At 39.3% G+C, this 20,302-nt stretch overlaps 1 protein-coding gene across 1 annotated transcript in view; it reads left to right on the top strand.

The window, feature by feature from the left end:
* The window catches only part of KLHL20 (kelch like family member 20), a 61,758-nt gene extending 47,068 nt beyond the window's left edge, over positions 1-14,690 (top strand). The window contains exons 9-12 of the mRNA XM_059412880.1: positions 7,757-7,890; positions 8,841-9,049; positions 10,731-10,837; positions 13,089-14,690. Of these exons, the coding sequence (XP_059268863.1) occupies positions 7,757-7,890; positions 8,841-9,049; positions 10,731-10,837; positions 13,089-13,173 (535 nt within the window). The 3' untranslated portion in view covers positions 13,174-14,690. The remainder of the gene's footprint in view (positions 1-7,756; positions 7,891-8,840; positions 9,050-10,730; positions 10,838-13,088) is intronic.
* The last annotated feature ends 5,612 nt before the right edge of the window (positions 14,691-20,302 follow it).

The raw sequence follows: 20,302 nt of genomic DNA, 5'->3' as shown, positions 1-20,302 counted from the left end.
AAAAAGAAATGCTTCATGACTTTTCAGAATTTTTCAAATACCATTTACTAGTTGAGTTGCCATGTTTAAGTTGAAGTGTTTAACTGTCTTAAATAGAGATTAAGTTGTAGGTAACTCTTGAAAGCTACTTCTTTTTTCTGTTAAGAAACTTATTTCTCCACTTTCAAAACTCTATGCAAGGGGCACCTGGGTGGCTTCATGGGTTAAAGCCTCTGCCTTCTGCTCAGGTAGTGATCCTGGGGTCCTGGGATTGAGCCCCGCATTGGGCTCTCTGCTCCATGGGGGGGGGGGGGCCTGCTTCCTCCTCTCTCTCTCTCTGCCTACTGCTCTGCCTACTTGTGATCTCTGTCTGTCAAGTAAATAAATAAAATCTTTAAAAAAAAACACAACTCTATGCAAGAGGATTCTGGGAAGATAACAACAATAGCATAATTCTTTAATCTTTCCAAATACCCACAGAAGAACAGAGCAATAGATAACAAAGCTAAAAACCATGGACAAGTTATGGAACTTGGTTCAGTGACTGTGTGAATGTACCTAACACTGCTGAACTGTACATTTAAAAATGGTTATGTTGGTAAATTCTACCACAACTTAAAGAAAAAAAAAAAGCCCTATGGACATTTAAAATATAACTAGGGGAGGGGGGATTTTCATAAACACCAAAATATGAATGGGCAAAGGCAAAGTACCAAAAGCCGCAAGACCTGCATGATACCAGTGTCTATGCAGGAGAAAATAGAGAAAAGCAGTCAGAACTATGACAGATCTAAGAACAGAAGAACCCCAAAGCAGGCAATGTTTATTTACTAGAAAGAGTGAAGGGAACATTTATGACCAACAGCTGAAACAAAGAAGGGTTTTGCTCAATCCCAGTATAGAGTGCAAGGGACCTATAATAGGATCTGAAGGACTTAGAAGAGGGATGCTCAACCTCAGCACTACTGCCGTTTTGGGCCACATAATTCTTTGTTGTGGAGGCAATCCTGTGCATTGTCAGATGTTTACCAGCATCCTTGGCCTCGGCCCACGAATTGCCAGTAGCACACACCTGTTTGTGACACCAGAAGTCCGTAGACATTGCCAAATACCCCAGGGTGGAAAGAGGAGTGGTGCAAAGCCACTGTAGCTGGGAACCAGCTAGGCTAGAGCCATCTAGCCCTAGGAACCCTCAAAACTGACCAACTGTATGACCTTCCTGAACAGGGCCCACACTTCTGGTGCAGGACCAAAAATGAGTGAGACAAGATTAATATACAGTGAGAAGAGAAGGCCAAGATAAAAAGGAGGACCAGTGAATAAAACCAGTAAATCTCAGGAGGCAAACCACTATACTTTTTTTTTTAACACTATATGAAAAAACTAGAGTTCCATGAAGATAGAAAATCACCATGAACCACTACCTCAGGAAAACTCCTTTCATAAAAAATGAACAACAGCAGAGTACCAAGGTTAGATCCAATACAGAGTTATTGTAGAGAGAATAAGCAGCAGAATAACATCTCTATAGACAGTGAAAGCACAGCAGAAAGACATACCCACAGAGCAGATCAAAACAGTGATCAACTATTTCACAATGTACTAACAGACATTAGGAAAGTGATATAAGACATGAAAACACTACGTAAGTCAGAATTTGAAAAACCCAAATATGAGATGACCAAACTCAGAAAAATATTAGAAATAAGAGGAAAAATCACTTCAGAATGAAGATTAAACTAGAACAAGTAAACAAAACAGATTATACTGGAAGACAGAAGGTGAAAGAGGAAATGTTTTAAAATCAGAAATATAAAAAAGAAACAAAAAGGATATGTGAGATAGTAACAAGTATTGACAATAGGTTAAAAATCCAATATACAGGGGCACCTGGGTGGCTCAGTGGGTTAAGGCCTCTGCTTTTGGCTCGGGTCATGATCTCAGGGTCCTGGGATCGAGCTCTGCATTGGGCTCTCTACTCGGCGGGGAGCCTGCTTACCCCCCTCTCTCTCCCTGCCTGCCTCTCTGCCTGCTTGTGATCTCTGTCTGTCAGATAAATAAGTAAAATCTTTAAAAAAAAAATCTAATACACAGATAATAGGAGTCCGTGAGGAACCAAAACAAAGCAAAGGAATAAAACAAATGCTAATAACTATAATTGAAAATTATTTTCCTGTTCTAATAAAAAATTTGAGATTGTTTATTGAAAGAATATACTGTATTCTCTGAATACTGACCCAGAACAGTCAACACCAAGATATGTTCCAGTAAAATTACAGGACCTTGAAGAAAAAGGAAACAAATTCTTTAGTCAATCAACAAAAAAGTACGCTATTTATTATATAGGAAAAAGATTTAGATTACTATCGTACTTTTTGAAAGCAGTATTTTATGCTAGAAGAATATGGAATGACATTTAAGATATTCAAAGAAAATGTAAGCTAAGGATTTTATACCTAGAGAAAATGACTTTGAAGTATGAAGGGCGCAGACAAACTATTAACACGTAAGAAATCGCAATACTGTTCCCATGAGTCCTTACTGAATGATCTACTACGGAACAAGCTTCAGACAAAATTACTAGAGACATTGATGGAGGGTGAGCATGAAACATAGAGGGAATTGGAGAACTCTGAGTAAACAGAGTTAAAAGAGAGAGTAGTATGCACTGGCTATATGCTCAGTCTGTGCAGATGTGGTATAAATATTTTTAAAAGTGGGAGGAGAAAGGGAAGAGATACGCAAAAAGAATTTTAATTTTTCTCAGGGATATTGAAGTCAGAGTATTGCTAATCTAAGATATAACGTGGAATAAAGGAAAAGGGTATAGGTTATTATAATTCTGTCATCTCCTGTGTTCTTGAAGACTAGGATTCTTACTATGGAAGAATATAAATGTAAAATAGAAGAAGTTAAGTAAAAGGACCTGTAGTCCTGAATTTCAATTTGTATTAAGTTATTCATTAAAAATAAAATTATATTCTAGCTCTGTCAACCAAAGAGGCCTAGAAATAATGACCAACTAGTGGCAGTTAACAGCTCTGTTCCTAGATTGTGTTTTGAAGTTCCATTTCCCTAAAAGAAATAAGGGATTCTTGGAGAAATATCTGATTCCAGAGTTAGGACAGGAAATGTACCAATAAGCCTGGCCTAGCTTGTCATACCAGATAATAAGCAACCTATCAAAGACTAGGAGATGTCTAAAGGACTCAAGAGAAAACTTGAAGATGTTCCCATTTGACCAGAGATGGGATAGTTTTTGGTTTGTTTTCATTTGTTTTTTAAAGATTTTATTTATTTATTTGGAGAGAGAGCGATCCCAAGTAGGCAGAGAGGCAGGCAGAGAGAAAGAGGGGAGCAGTCCCAGGACCCAGAGATCATGACTTGAGCCGAAGGCAGAGGCTTAACCCACTGAGCCACCCAGGTGCCCAAAATGGGACAGTTTTAACTTTAAAAGAGATAATTGTGACTGATTAAAATCCAATAAATATATTTAAATCTATGAGTTCCTGTTGATGTTTAAAAAATAAAAACCCTATTTAGTTGCCTTCAGAAGATCACAGGGAATGAATTTATCATCTTGAGTACTAGTAAATAAAGTGAAAGAAGCACACATATACCAACCTTTCTTGTATAAACTTTATCACATGTGAATTGGGTACAAAACAGTTGATAAAAGGATTGTTCCTTTTTTTTTTTTTAAGATATATTTATTTATTTAAAGAGAGAGAGTATGAGGGGAGGGGTGCAGAGGAAGAGAGAGATTCCTAAATCAGACTCCCCACTAAGCACAGAGCCCGATGCAGGGCTTGCTCCCAAGACCCTGAGGTTATGACCTGAGCCAAAATCAAGAGCCAGCCGCTCAACCAACTGAGCCATCCAGGCACCCTGAGGATTGTTTCTTTATAAAAATATCCCCAAAAAATAAAATAAATGGTTGGATATAACCATTATGTAACACTCAGTAAATAAATGGGCCTGAGCATTAATAATTAGCAGCTGCTAACATATCACCTTCTGTAGTTTTGTCAAAGGGACCAAATGTGGTCTGATCAAACTTCTGGCTCCAGCTGCCAATTTGTGGAACATACAGAGGACAAGCCAGTGTGTGCAATTGCACTCTGAGTGTCTAGCCAGTCAAATCCATCTTGTGGGGGAAATTGCAGATCAAATGCCCCAGGTTCTAAAAGATGAATTGGATTGGGGGGTGCGGGAGGAAATGGGAAATGGAGGAAAAAAATCTGTAGATAAAAAGAGGCTTTAAAAAAATTATAACAAACAAAAATAAGGGATGCACACTTGGGTGGGTAAAACTATAAAGAAACTCAAGGAGATGATTACTGTAAAAATCAGGATAATGGTTATCCTTTGGGGAAGAAGGCATTGAGTTTGGAAAGAGACACATGGGAAGGCTTCCAGTGTGGCAGGCCAAGTTATTTTTCTTGGCCTGGGTGATGGGCTTTACTTATAATTACTCAATAAACTGCATATTTTTGTGGCTTTCTGAAGCAATGTATTATTTTATAATTAAAAATTATGCAGAGACTTATGCTTCCAAGTAGCATGCAGTAAGTAGTGCCAGCCGTCACTCCCACTGCAACAAGTAGGAAAAAGTGCGAGTATGAATATATTTTTTAAAACCTCAGAGACGTGTGGAAGTAACATGAGATGAACTAAAATTCCATTGAAGAGAGAGCCCATTTATGTGATCTGAGATCATCAGCTGTTTTCTTCCCTGATATTTGCCAAGTCTGAAGTATTGAATATTGGACTTGAAATATTGAAAGGGATTCACCTGGAGGAGAAGTAAAACAGTAGAACTTTTAATAGTCATGCAGGTTGGCATGACAGATTGGAATCTAGAACAGTTCCAAACATACTGCTGTTTTTCTCCATGAGATGGTTGCTGAGTGCTGGGGTAGCTCAGGAGACTGGGGTACTAGGATGAGTGAAATTCAATGCAACCTGACACTGCTTAGAAGATAAAGTCCTGCAGGGGCGGGGGCGGGGCTGTGACAAATTCAGGATAGCTTTCATCCTTGCAACATTTGAAAATTGAGGTGGACTGAGTCTAACAAAACTCAATTCCTGATTGGACTGGGGTGATCAATATTTCATCCTCTCTGCCTAATACAGGAGAGAGTGGATCCACCGCTGGTGGCCAGGAAAGGTGGGTACAGGGGTGGTGAGGAATGAGGGGATAATATTGACTTCTAATTTCTAGAATTCCATCCCATTATAGAAATGTCCAGCTAAAATAAAAAATTACTAAATGTGTGCAGAAAGAAAAATATGGCCAGTAGGTGAGAGAAAAAAATAGACAATAGAAGCAGACTTACCTATGTTTAAGGGCGCCTGGTGGCTCATTCAGTAAATTTCAGCCCGGGTCATGATCTCATGGTGGTGAGATAGAGCCCTGCGTAGGGCTCCATGCTCAGAAAGGAGTTGGCTTGAGATTTTTCCCCTTTCCCTCTCCCTCTGACTCTCTCCCCACTTACATATGTTCACTCCCTCTCTCTCAAATAAATAAATTTTTTTTAATAAAAATAAATGATCCACAGAGTTAACAGAAAAAAAACTTTAAAAGAAATATAATGAATACATTAAATAAAATAGGGGGAAAGATTAAAAATGGATAAAAGATTAGAGAATTTTAATATAGAATTGGAATATAAAAATAAGATGTGCATTTTACAACTGAAAAATATATCTAAAATTAAGAACTCATTGAAATGAGATTAACTAGACACAGTAAAAGTAGACCAAACACAACAGAAGATGGAGTTAATGAACTCAAAGTCAGATTAATAGAAACCATCCAAACAGAGGAAGAACAGAGAAAACAGAATGGAAAGAACAGGCTGTAAGAGACTCATGGGACACACAAACAGTACAACATACATGTGATTGGAGTCCCAGAAGAAAAGGAGAGTGAGAGACCAGAAGCAGTATTTGCAGATAGAATTTTCCGCTGAGAATTTTCCAAAAGGGCTGAAAGATAAACTTTATTCAAAGTGCATAAACTGGGGTGCCTGGGTGGCTCAGTCATTAAGCATCTGCCTTCAGCTCAGGTCATGATCCCCGGGTCCTGTGATGGAGCCCCGCATTGGGCTCCCTGCTCAGCGGAGAGTCTGCTTCTCCTTCCTGTGCCCCTCCCCTTACCCTTGCTCATTTGCTCTCTCTCTCTCTCTCTCTCTCTCTCTCTCGCAAATAAATAAGTAGAATCTTTAAAAAGAGAAAAGTGCATGAACCTCAGGAGACCATCACTGACTTAACCATAACCTTTCTCCAGGACCTCCATTCTCCAGGATTTATATTTCTGCTGCATTCATCTGTATTAGTGACTACATTCACAGAATCTGTTTGGAGGTTTTTCCTTAAAATGTGTTCCATCTCCCTCACTTTCTTCTTAAGAGCGAGGTCTATTTCCAGTATCATTTGTTGTGTATTTCCTGCAATAGTGGTAGAGTTTGCTAACAGTACTTAATAGACTAACAGAATTTCCCACCCATGCAATAAAATGCCAGCCCTATTCCAAGTGATTTTTGTCATATTTCTGACCACTAGTAATTTATCAATCAGGACTCAATAAAGAAAACAAGCCGTACCAGTTATTTGGTAGAGAGAATTTAGTATTCAAAAACTGGCTAGCAGATCTAGAAAGGCTGAAAAAAACAAACAGAGGACACTGAATTAACGGTAGGAACCCAGATCTGGGAACATGAAGGAGAGAAGAGGAGAGTTAGGGAGCCTCGTAGCCGAGAGGAGAGATGCCACGGAGCTTGAACTGTGACGCGCCTCCACAAAGGCTTCTCTTCCTGGCTGATTGTGGAAGATTTTCTTTTCCGAAGGTGGTAACAGCACCTGTATTTCACACGCTCTGTATCATTTGGACACTCTTCTGATTGAAAGGTAGGATTTCCGTTTTTGCCTCTTGGTTCTGGGCTGCCTTACGACAGCGGCCAAGGTGGCACTGTGTGTGTGACTTTTGAAGCCGGGTCATAAAAGATGCATCTTTTACTTGGATCTCTTGGGGCGCCTGGGAAGCCTGGAGCTGTCTGAGGTTGCTGTGCTGGGAGGTCTACCCGGAGAGATCGTGAGGCTTCCTGGAGGGACAGCCAGCCGGCCGCCCGCTGCTTTAGCGCTCTGCTCCTGCAGCCCCAGCCCCAGTCTGACAGCAACCACGTCAGACTCCGAGCCAGAACTTCCATGCGAGGCCCTTCCCAAATTCCTGACCCCTGAGACAGGAAAGGTAATAAAATTACCTGAAGTCACGGAGTTTGGGGGTGATTAGAACAAGGGGGCTGCCTCCAAGAAGCACCAGGCTAGTTTGGGAAGTGCCAGGAAAAGGCTAGAGACTGAAAGTAGCCGGTTTAGTCAGAGTTCAAGGGCCTTGGCTGAGGCAGCACTACCAGGATTGGCAGACAAACAGAAGGGAGTCTGTCCCTTCTCCCAGAGACGTCCAGCAGCTAGTCCTTCCTCTCGGCAGAATCTGACAGAGAGCCAGCTTGGCAAAGGAGAAAGGTTGTTTTCAGAGTTCCGGCCCCAGTACCACAAGACAAGAGTGTAGAAAACAACTTAGTAACTGACACAGGCACAAATTCTAAGACTTTTTTCCTTAGTAACTAAGTAAAATCTCTTAGATTCTCATTGTGCATTTTGACCATCTCAGGTGTGTGTAGCCAACATCTCTTTTTTAGCATTATTTCACACCTTAGGAAAAAGGCCTCACTTCAGAGAAGCAGGCGTGCAGTCTTCAGTTTCTCCCTCACTGCAGGTATGATCCAAAGGAAAACAAATGGACGCGAGTGGCTTCTATGAGCACCAGAAGACTCGGCGTGGCTGTGGCTGTGTTAGGAGGGTTCTTATACGCTGTGGGTGGCTCTGATGGGACATCTCCACTCAACACAGGTTAGTCCCTTCCAGCGTCAGTCTGATTCCCCCAGAGCAACACATGCCTCCAGAGACTCCCACTACAGAAAAGTATAAAAAGCCATATTATCCTGTAATCTTAAATTGTAAATATAAATTGTAAAATTAAAATGATTTGTATAATCATATTTATATAAATGATATGATTATTTATAATAATCTAAATAATTGAAAATTGTTTTCCCCTTAGAGTACAACTCCCAGCTCTTCCTCAGCTCCTTCTGCAGCTGTATTCTTCTAGTGTATTCCCAGAGTACTTCTTTCTCCCTTCTCTTTATAAACTTCTAGGAATTTATAACAAACCAAAGAACTATTTTCCTAATACGATTATTTCTCTGCCTCACCCCTAACCAGCTCTCCTTAAAAAAGCCCAAACCAAGAAAAAGACAAAACCTATATTGTAATGTAAGAATAAATAAGTTATAGCTATAAGCTGGTTTATGTGTTAGTCCTTTCCGTTGAGAGATAATAGATATTTTTACCTAAGGATATTAGTGTGGCACTCGCATCAGACGCACAGTCACATATCTTGTCTCCTGCTTAGAATACAGTAGGAATACAGGCAAAGGGAATACAGTGTCTGATTATGACAATCAGTTACAAGTACGGAATGGTGGCTACAGGTCCTGTAGTCTAATCCCCTCATTTGAAGATAAGGTGAGGCCACGAGTCATGTAGTCAGAACTAGAACAAAGGTACCTTGACTCCACACGTGCCCTTTCCACCATCCCTTACACAAACGAAACCAGTAGTCCCTGATGAGATTATAATGGTTTTGTCCAAGGGTATACAAGTCCTTTCCAGAAGAAAAATCAGACTGTGTATTAAAAATATGTATTATCACAAAGTTTTAATGGCTATGAGGAAAACTAGAAGTGAGAAGAAATGGTTGAATGGTCACTTGCTGGGTTTTTTTTCTCCCCCTGCAGTAGAGCGCTACAATCCTCAGGAAAACAGATGGCACACCATAGCTCCTATGGGGACGCGGAGGAAACACCTAGGCTGTGCTGTGTATCAGGACATGATCTATGCCGTAGGAGGTAGAGATGACACTACAGAGCTTAGCAGCGCGGAGAGATACAACCCCAGAACTAACCAGTGGTCTCCGGTGGTGGCTATGACATCCCGCCGTAGCGGAGTAAGTGCCCACCTGCTGAAAACTGGAAAAAAGCACAAAGACAGGACTGTGCAGGAGAGCTCCAATCTATAAAATACTGGTGCAGGAAGGAGGTGCACTGTTGAGGCAAAACAACCCCTGCTACTTTCTTTAATCCTGGAAAAAATTAATTTCTCCTAATTGCTATTATCTCAAGTAGTTAAATATCTTATAGTCAATCATTTCCTTAATAATAGAATTATTTTTTGTGATTTATTTTTCATCGATTGTTTTCTGGAAAGAGCTTACCCTGTCTTATCCACTACCTTATCTGACTTCACCTATATTCATCCCTCTCAATTAGAGCTAAATATTCCTAACGAATATTCCTAGGTAATATTGTAAGTAGTTGGCACACCAATACAGATGTTTAGGCAGAAATACATCTGGTCCCACCACCAGGCACTGGTTGGAGCCTGTCCCATCTGTGGTCTAGACCTGGTCAGTGTGACCTGTGTCATGTTCTAGACCACGGATGACATGTGACTCCAAGAGACTTCCAGGGAGAGTTCAGCATTCATCCATCCTAGGATGTTTGGTTCAGAGTGAAATGTAACCCATAAACCACTGGTTGTGTCAGGAGTGCATCGATGTAGGACAACGGGTGGGAGAACATAGCAGCAGCTAAGACTCCATAATCTGAGGAGAAAAGGGAGTAAATTCTGGTTTGTGCAAATTGGGGACTATCACTGGTAGGCATCAGCGAGTCAAAACATTCCCACATCTGTGGCTCTCTTTATTACTGGTGATTAATAGCTTCTAGGTCACGTTCCTATTGTTTTCACTGCTATATTTGGCAAATATTTATTTATATATACAAATATATATTTATATATATTTAGCAAATATTTATTAAGTGCTTACTCTGTGCTAGGAAAGAAAAAAGTAAGTACAACTCCACAGGGAGCTCCCAAGTTAGTGAAGGAAATGGAAATGTTTACAGCTAACCGTTTAAAAAAAATAAAATAAACCTCAGAGTCAGGGCAAGTGCATTATAAGAGAGTGTGGGAGATTATGCTTATTGTGTTCAGGGGCACTGAAAAGACTTACCAGAGAAAGTCTCATGTAGGCTAGGCCATGAAAGAAAAATAAGATTTCCAGAAGAAGGAAAGAAGACACCAGCCAGGGAACTACATGTACAAAGTATGGCGGCATGAAGAACGTGGTCTTCCTGGGACTAGCTGTTGAATCAGTATTCTTGCAGTGGTGGGTACCTCAGGCAGTGAGGCTAAAACGTGGGCTAGTGTGGATTTCTGGAGGGCAGTAGGGAGACCTAGAAAGTTTTTAGAGGAGAGTGACAGCGTGGTTAGATCTGTAATTTAAACAGAATTTTAGTGGCAGTTTAGCTGGTGGGTTAGAATAGGCAAATACCAGAAGAAGTGAGAGCAGTTTGGAAGTTCTTGCCCACTCCCAGTGATGCTTTTCCAAAAATTTTAAGAAATTTATATTTTTGACTGTAAAAATATTCTAATTGTATGTATAACTTTATTGTTCCCATGATGTAACAGATTTTTGTCGTTACTTTTTTCTCTGTGTCCAAGTAAACCAGAATGCAAGGTCATAAAGAATTCTCTTTTGTTAGGAAGATTTATCTAGAAACTAGTCCAGATTTTCCCAGTGATTCTCTGGCATCTTCAGCAGCCGCTGTGTTTTGGTCCTGTAGGTTGGCCTGGCCGTAGTGAATGGACAGCTCATGGCTGTAGGCGGCTTCGATGGCACCACATACTTGAAGACCATTGAAGTGTTTGATCCTGATGCCAATACATGGAGGTAACCTTTACGCTACATTGCAGAGCACCTCAGTGCTGAGATGAAAATCATGGGCATAAGGTCCGCATGACCATCCAAATGGGGATAGTCCGTACATCGAGAAGTGCTCTTATAGCTCATGAGAGAGCTCCAATTTACCCATATTTGATGGCTTATTGTGACTTCATTGCTCTGAAGTGACTGACGTCTTACAACCTCTTCCCTTTGGTAACTGTTCAGTTTTATAGTGGAGATGGAAAACACAGAAACAAAATAATTTCCTCTCTAGCCCCATCATGTTCCACTGAGGTAAGTAAGGCACTGAGAAATAAAATGAGGCAAGTTAGTGATAGAACTTAGATCTCTTGCCTCTAATCTGTCACAATTTTTTTGGTGTTTTTCTGGGCAGCTTTATGCCCAAGAAAAAACAAACTACAGTTACTTTATTTTTATTTTTTACTCATTTATTTTTTAAAGATTTTGTTTTTTGAGAGAGAAACAGAAGGACTAAGCGAGAGAGAGAGAGAGAACATGAGGGGAGTCAGGGGCAGAGGGAGAAGCAGACTCCCTGCTGAGCAGGGAGCCTGATGTAGGGCTCGATCCCGGGATCATGACCTGAGCTCCCAGGATCGTGACCTGAGCTGAAGGCAGATGCTTAACCAACTGAGCCACCCAGGCACCCCTTACTTTTTTCTTAAATAGCTTATTTCGGGGCACCTGGGTGGCTCAGTTGATGAAGTGTCTGCCTTCGGCTCAGGTCATGATCTCGGGGTCCTGGGACTGAGCCCCTCCTCAGGCTCTGCGTTCAGCTGGGAGCCTGTTTCTCCCTCTGCTCTGCCCTTCCCCCTTCCACCCACGCATGCTCTCTCTCAAATAAATAAATAAAATACTTTAAAAAGTACAGTCTTCGTGTCTGGGAAAGCCACACTTTTACAGATGTTTAAATGACATTCTTTGGATTCTTCTGCCTTTCTCTCATGGCTCTGTATGACTTGACCATAGCACTGAAGTCAGACTACAAGTCAGTCATTGTACACTTTTGGCTTCTACTACATCACATTTTCACAACCTTGTTAAGTAGAGGTGTACTGAGTGTTCTAGACATCAGGGATACAACAGTGAACAAAACCAAAATTCCCTGCTCTCCTGGCTCGAATGTTCTAGTAAGGAGACTAACAAGTACCGTGTCAGGGGGTAGAACCACTATGGGGAAGAGCCAAGGGAGTGGGGCTGTCCAGGGATGAGTTTCTTTTCAAATGTGGCCTAGGCAGTCCTGACTGCAAAGGTAACATTTTAGCCAAACCTAATAGAGGTGAGGGAGAGAGAGATAATGGGAGCTTTTCCTGAAGAGGAGCCTCCCTCTTGTGGCATATTTTCTTGCATATTCAGCTTTCAGTGTTTAGATCTTTGGGAAGATTGCCAGATTTACTTTTGCTTCTTAATCACCATGATCCTACATAAGGACCTATTTCTCTGTAGCTGTCACTAAATAGAATTAGTAATATGTGACCGAGTAATATTTATGAAATTCTTAAGGATCATCTGTTGAGAATTACGACCTAAATTTTTGTAGTTACATATCCCAAACTTAAACCAGTTTAACCTTACAGTGGACAGAGGCTCTAATATTCTTTTCCATGTAAATCTTTTAACTTTGAATGACCTCAGGATCCTGAGATCAAGCTCCAAATCGGGCTCCCTGCTTACGGGGAGCCTGCTTCTCCCTCTCCCTCTGCTGCTCCCCGTTTGTCCTCTGTGTCTGTCAAATGAATATATAAAATCTACAAAAAGAAAAAAAAAAACCTAGATGGCTGACTTTATTTACTCATAGCCAGGTTTGTTCCATAAAGGAGGAGGTTTGTAGAATACATATAAGATATTTAAGGATAAAAATAAGTTATCAGTGTTTAGGCTAACGGAAATGTGAGTAGGGAAATAAGATAGCTGTGGTCAAAACTAGACAAAAATGTAGGATATGAGTCTATGTAATTGTTAAAAGTCAGTTTAGGGTGTAAAGGTATAAGGTCATTATGCAAAATGTGGATACAATGCTCTTTTATTCTTGAAACAGTATCCTAGAAACGAGACCTTTTCACCCAATGTCTGACGTAATTCTGTTACTTGCCATTGCTCAATTCCAGGTCCTAATCTTTGGAAGAGATGTATGAACCTAAAAATACTAGATATGATAAAAAATGTGTTTTATTAACATCTAAGTTACAGAAGAAACAGTGCTTTTCCCACTTTGAAATCTGATTTTCTTTCTTTGCAGGTTATATGGCGGGATGAATTACCGTCGGCTGGGGGGTGGTGTAGGAGTTATTAAAATGACACATTGTGAATCCCATATATGGTGAACATCTAGAAGACAGTCATGTACATGCTTCTCTGTATTCTGGAGAGCTTTGACTTTTGACTTTGGAGCTTTGTATAGCTCAAGAAAACATTAGAACAAATTTTATTCGTTGCCGGTGCCTCAACATATGGAAATACAAATACAATGAAAGTACTTCAACTGCAAGATGCCATCTTTGCACAAAAATTCTCAACTCTGTGCAGAATATTTATTTTTGGTTTTAATTTATCATGGGTTTTTTGTTGTTGGGTTTTTTGTCATTGTTTCGTTTTGGTTTGCTTTGGGTTTAGCCTTCCTCCCACTAAAAAAGGACAAAAAAAAAAAAAAAAAAAGGAAAAGAAAAAGAAAAAAAAATTCCAAGGAGCAAAAGTTTATTTTTAAGATATTAAGTCTGAAAATACTAATTAAGGGAGAAGGGCTCTACATGATCTGGTTATTTTCAGGCACTCCATCCACACGACTCCACAACTTTCAAGGACTACCAGTGATAAAGATAGTTATGCCAAGGGCATTGTTTAGCCATCATGCTTACACTAAGCACCAGAAGACTTGAAAATCTACAAAAAAAAAAAAAAAAAAAAAAAGAAGAAGAAGAAAGAAACACTCATTTTAAATAGTACAATTCAAAAGGAATAGTAAGTAGATAAAAGCAGGACTCAGACACTAAAGTTTTCATCAGTGCAAGTTTGCATCTTGTTTCCTTCCATATGAACTTGTTTTCCACTGTATTTACTCTTTTTTCATAATATTTTCATAGAACTTCTGCTAGCTCTAGAGCTCTGCTCAGTGCCTCTATTGAAACAGTATACCCTTCTTATATGCTGTCTTGAGAATCCTCCAATAGAATCATGTGCTACTCTGCAAAAGTTTTTGCTCAGAAATATTACTGACTGAAACAACTTTCCTTCTTGTTTCCTTATTGCTACTAAGGACCAGCAGGGAGAAATATCCTCTCCCCAGCAGTGAATACTGTTATGCAATTTACACTTGACGCTCAGGCCTGCTGAAGCTGAGGCTTACCTGTAATCACAGCCTCCAAGGGAATGAATTCTTCAGTTCATGTAATAATACATGCTAATGAGTGTGAAATTGAGGCATTTTATTAATAAAATCTTGGTTCTTTTATACAAATTATATATCATTATCCTCATCTGTAAAGCCACTGTTACTACTTTCAAATTGCACTTTCTGGTGAAAAGTTAAAATTTTTAAGGAAAAAAATGATACAAATTTCAGTGGTCAGAGTTTTCTCATTGTGTTCATAGACCGATTTTTTTTCCAATGTATTTTGCAGGAAGATCTTTGAATAAGACTTTAACCACAACCAAAAGGAATAACCTCCTTCTCCCTCCCCCTACTACAAAAATGTTTGGCAACTTTTGTGTTTACATTTAAAGATCATTTGCACCTTTACAAGGAAAAAAAGTATTTGGTAAACAGTTGTTTACATGTATCATTTATGCTTTTTTCTAGCATGTATAACTTTTTTAAATAAAGGTAGTACTTACCATAAAAAAATTTGGGGCTGATGTTTTTTGGTGCTTGTGTCTTTGCTGTTTAGTTTCTTTTTTTTTTTAAAGATTTTATTTATTTATTTGACAGAGATCACAAGTAGGCAGAGAGGCAGGCAGAGAGAGAGAGGAGAAAGCAGGCTCCCCGCTGAGCAGAGAGCCCAATGTGGGGCTCCATCCAAGGACGCTGGGATCACGACCTGAGCGGAAGGCAGAGGCTTTAACCCACTGAGCCACCCAAGCACCCCTGCTGTTTAGTTTCTATACCAATTTTATGTTCTTTATGTAAAATTTCAGGTACTTTCAACCTGAAGGAATAAAGGGGCTGCCAGCTGGAATTATGAACTTATGTATTTTATATAATAGTACTATATAACCTAACCTCTAAACTTATTTTTGGTGTAGCACTTAGAACCATATAATTTTGGGCTAGAAGGACTCTTAACAGTCATCTGGTCCATACCCATCCATTTCTTTGCTCTAAGCCTGAAAACCAAAGATGTCCTTCCTAAGAGTAAATATAGTCAGTGATAGGACCAACATTAAAAATCAGTTCCCCCAACTCCCACTCCATTTCTCTGTGCCACACTGCCACTACACCCCCACTTGAAACATGGCCTAGAATTAAATGTACTAACAGACTTCAAGTAAATCTGGTATGTAACATTAAAAATATACAAGCACTTCATAAGATCCTTAGAGTGCTGCATCATTAAGTCAGACTTCAAGATAAAACTCACTTACTTCCCAAGATTCTACTATTGCATGTATTTTATAGGAACAATTCACATGGCAGTGGTTCAACAGCAGAGACCCAGGAACTACAATACTGACCAAAGTGTTCACTGGAGCCTAAAGGGTTATTTTTCCCCCCACTGAAAGTGGTCCAGTTTTATTATTGAGAAAATGTACCTATTATATAGTGTCACTGCTATAAAGAACATTTGCCTAGTGATTTCCACAACTGAAGAGAGCTCAGAATTGGGTTGGGTTGGCAGTCCACTTCATTTTATAAATTAGTAAATTGAAGCCTAGAAAGTTGAGGACATGTTAGAAACTGAACCTCATATCCATATCCCGATTCCAAATCCATTCATTGTTCTTTATACTACTCTCCAATGTAGGGGACAGCAGTTTACCCTATGTCCTCCCCTCTTACGGATCCAAGAAGAGATGTTGATTTTTCCATCTCTTCAACTTTTTGTTAGGACACAGGGCTATCCTCCTATGAGGAACTGGAAACTGGAAGCGAAATGTGTAGCTTTTTTTTTTTTTTTTTTTTTTTAAATATTTTTATTTATTTGACAGACAGAGATCACAAGTAGGCAGAGAGGCAGGCAGAGAGAGAAGAGGAAGCAGGATCCCCGCTGAGCAGAGAGCCCGATGCGGGGCTCGATCCCAGGACCCTGGGATCATGACCTGAGCCGAAAGCAGAGGCTTTAACCCACTGAGCCACCCAGGCGCCCCCGAAATGTGTAGCTTTAAGTAAAAAAAAAATATGAATTACCCCAATAGTGCAGGAAAATAATTTGACAAGAACCAACACAGATGCATAATAAAAACCATCAACAAATTAGGAAGAGAACTGCTTTAACCTGACAAAGGGCATGTATGAGAAACCTACAGCTAACATCATATTTAACAGTGAAATATATACTAAGATCAGGAACAATATAAAACTACCTTCTCACCACTTCTATCTGCCATTGTGGTGGAAATTCTAGCCAAGGCAGTTCGGCAAGGAAAAGAAAGAAAAGGCATCCAGATTGAAATTAAGTAAAACTTTTTATTCACAAATATCATTTAGTCTTGCATACAGAAAATCCTAAGAAATTCACTGAAAAAATTACTAGAATAAACAAGTTCAGCAAGATCACAGGATATAAGAGCAATATATACTCACAACAATCCAAAAATGAAATTAAGGAAGCAATTCCAAATGTGTAAAAGTGTAAGCATATTTTAAAAAGGTGTTCTCTTCAAAAACAGAAAACACATAAAATTATCTTACTGTCATTATCGAGTATGGATGGACATGGAGTTCTACTTTGGAACTCCCTGGCTACTGACCTATCCAGAATAATTTTCACTTATATGAAAAAAAAAAATTGCCATTTTCAATAGCATGAAATAAATACTTAGGAATAAATTTAACAAAAAAAAGTGCAATACTTGTATGCTGAAAACTCTAAAATGCTGCTGAAGGAAGTCTTGAAATAAATGGGAAAATATCCCATGCTCATAGACTAGATATTAGACTTAATACCATTATAACGGCAGTACTCCCCAAATTTATCTATAGATTGAACACAACCACTATCAAAATCCCAGCTGTTTCAAAATTGACCAGCTGATGCTAAGATTCTTTGGAAATACCAAAGACCCAGAATAACCAAAACAATCTTAAAAAAAAAAAAGGAAAAGTTGGAAGACTCATACTCCCTGATTTCAAAATGTACTACAAAGCTACACTAATCAAGACAGTGTGGTACTGGCATAAAGACTAACATCAATGAAACAGAGTTGAGAGTCCAGGAATAAGCACCTCTGGCCAAATGATTTTTAAAAAAGGTGACAGAGGTGACACGGGAAAACAAGTCTTTTTAATAAATGGTACTAGAACAAATGAATGATAAGAATGAATGAAGATGCAAAATGATGAAACTGAATGCTTACCTCACCCCATACATAAAATCTCAAAATTCTGGATAACAGACCTAAATTAAAAGCTCAAGTTATAAGATCATTAGAAGAACACAAGAGTAACCCTTTGGGACCTCAGATTAAGAAATGACTTCTTAGACATAACACCAAAGGCATGAGAAATAAAATAATTGATAAGCTGGACTTAATCAAAATTAAAAACTTTGACATTTTGAAAATAAATGAGTTCACCCTGGTATCTCCAATTCAAATTTAACATTACAGAGTTTCTACTGAGCTTACTTTACTTTAAAATTGTGTATCTTTTATGCTCAAAATCTTGGTTCATAACATTGTTATGTTTTATCTTATTACAAACAATGATAAAAGAATACCAATATTATTCATAACAAGGTAACTGAGTATAACTTAAATTCCTTTGCTGCTCTTCTTTTCCTAAGATATAGCTAACAATATAAAGTCAAAATACTAGGATTTAAAAATACTAAAAATAATTCTTTGGTGATTATGACATGAATTAAATATAGTTAGGTTTATTTATTTTCAGTTTTTAAGGATTACTTTTTCTTTTTGATCCAATTTTGTTTATTTGTTTGTTTTTTTAAAGATTTTATTTATTTATTTGACAGAGAGAAATCACAAGTGGGCAGAGAGGCAGGCAGAGAGAGAGGAAGGGAAGCAGGCTCTCCGCTGAGCAGAGAGCCCGATGCGGGACTCGATCCCAGGACCCTGAGATCATGACCTGAGCCGAAGGCAGCGGCTTAACCCACTGAGCCACCCAGGCACCCGATCCAATTTTGTTTCTAACTATATATAACACCTACATGGTTCTAAACTCTAAACAAGGAACAATCAAGTACGTTTTAAATTTCATTCCTGCTCCCTCTACCCAGTTTCTTCCTTCCCCCTAATAAGTAACATTCATTATTATTTGTTTTTGATTTATCCTTCCATTGTTTTTTGGAAACATAAAGGAAATACACACAAACTCATATTTTACCCATTTCTTCTATAAAAGAGAGCATACTGTATATACATTGTCCGCATACTCTTCCAACAATGAATGCCTCTTAAGAGATCAAGATCACTCCATGGCAGTATCAGATTATCTTCCTCAAAACTTTTTATAGTCAGATAGTGGTAATTCACTGTGCAGCTACACCATAATTTATTCAAACAATCCCCCTTTGATAGGCATTTGGATTTTTTTCAGTCTTGCTATTACAAATACTATTGCAATAGATAGCCTTGTACGGCTTCATTTATGTTTTGCCAGTGAGTTTTGGGGATAGAATGCTAGAAGTGGGACTGCTGGTTAAAGGGTAAATCCCACATAATTTTTCTAGATATTAATTTCTCCGTAGCAGTTGTACCATTTCAAACAATCTTTAAACTGTTTTTCGTTTCACTCTTGTCCACCTATAACTCATTCTCCCTAACTTACAAAACATATGTTAGATAATATTACTCTCCTGCTTAAAACTTCAATGGTTTCCCATTGCATTTAGAATAAAATCCAATTTCTTCACAGTATGTATGAAAACTTAGATGATGTAGATACTGCCCCTTTCTATCAGGATTAGGTTTGGCTCTGAGCAAGAGACCCAAAATAGCAACAGCTTATACAAGATAAAAGTTTACTTCCCTGGGGCAGTGGGTGGCTGTCGCTTAAGCACAGACCCTTGCCTTGAGCTCACATCATGGTCTCATGGTTGTGAGATCAAGTCCTGTGTCGGGCTCCATGCTGGAGGCAGAGACTGCTTAAGACTCACTCTCTCTACCCCCCTGCCCCTACAACCCTCCCTCTCTTAGGAAAAAAGAGTTTACTTCCCCGACACATAAGTCTAGAGGAAGACTACCCAGGGGTGGCAATGGGGTTCAGCTTTAAGAAGTCCCTGAAGCAGGGCGCCTGGGTGGCTCAGTGGGTTAAAGCCTCTACCTTCGGCTCGGGTCATGATCCCAGAGTCCTGGGATCAAGCCTTGCATTGGGCTCTCTGCTCAGTGGGGAGCCTGCTTCCTCCTCTCTCTCTGCCTGCCTCTGCCTACTTGTGATCTCTGTCTGTCAAATAAATAAATAATATCTAAAAAAAAAAAAAAAAAAAGTCCCTGAAGCACAAACTCTTTTCAGACCATGCTCCACCACCCCTATGATCTAACCTGCATCCCCATGACCACAAAAAATGGCTAGAATTCTAGTCACCTATAGTCATTACAGATGTTCCAAGCAGAAAAGATGGAAGAATAGTTAAAAGGCAAAGGGTACATGCCCACTGTTTTTTAAGGAAGATTTCCTGGAGGGTCTACATGATCCTTCCATTTATAGACCATGGGTCGGAACTTAAGTCATATGACTACACTTAGCTCTGAGAAAGGCCAGAAAAGGTCATCTTTATTCTAGACAGCCACATGCCAAGTCAAAAATTGGAAGACATAGTCAGTGGAATAAGTCTCTGCTGCACAATTTCTTCACTTTCATCTACTTCTACTCCACCCTTACTCTGCTCAAGACACACACAGACTTTCTTTGTTCCTCAAATGAGCCAAGTTCTTAGCCATCTCAAGGCCTGTGCTCTTGCCATTTCACCTGCCTAGCACATTCTTCCACACACCTTCCCACAGCTGGTTCCCTCTCACCACTCAGGACTCAGCTCAAATGTCACTTCCGCAGAGAGACCTTGGACAACAGTATAAAAAGTCACCCCTTTCCGTAATGTACTGCCTTATTTTCTTTATAACATTTATCTCAACTGAAATTATTTTTACCTTCCTCCACTAGAATATAATTTCCACATGACGGATATTTTCTGTCTTCATTGCTATACCCCTTTGCTCAATACAATTTCAAGTACAACATAGGAGCTTAATATTAGTTAAATGAAAATGACTGTCTGACTCTAAAGCCCATGCTCTTTCCACTGTCCCTGCTATTCATGGTATATGTGAAATAATACCCCA

This window comes from Mustela nigripes, chromosome 10 (genome assembly GCF_022355385.1).
Source record: "Mustela nigripes isolate SB6536 chromosome 10, MUSNIG.SB6536, whole genome shotgun sequence".
Lineage (NCBI taxonomy): Eukaryota > Metazoa > Chordata > Mammalia > Carnivora > Mustelidae > Mustela > Mustela nigripes.
This window is presented reverse-complemented; position numbering and strand designations above follow the sequence as displayed.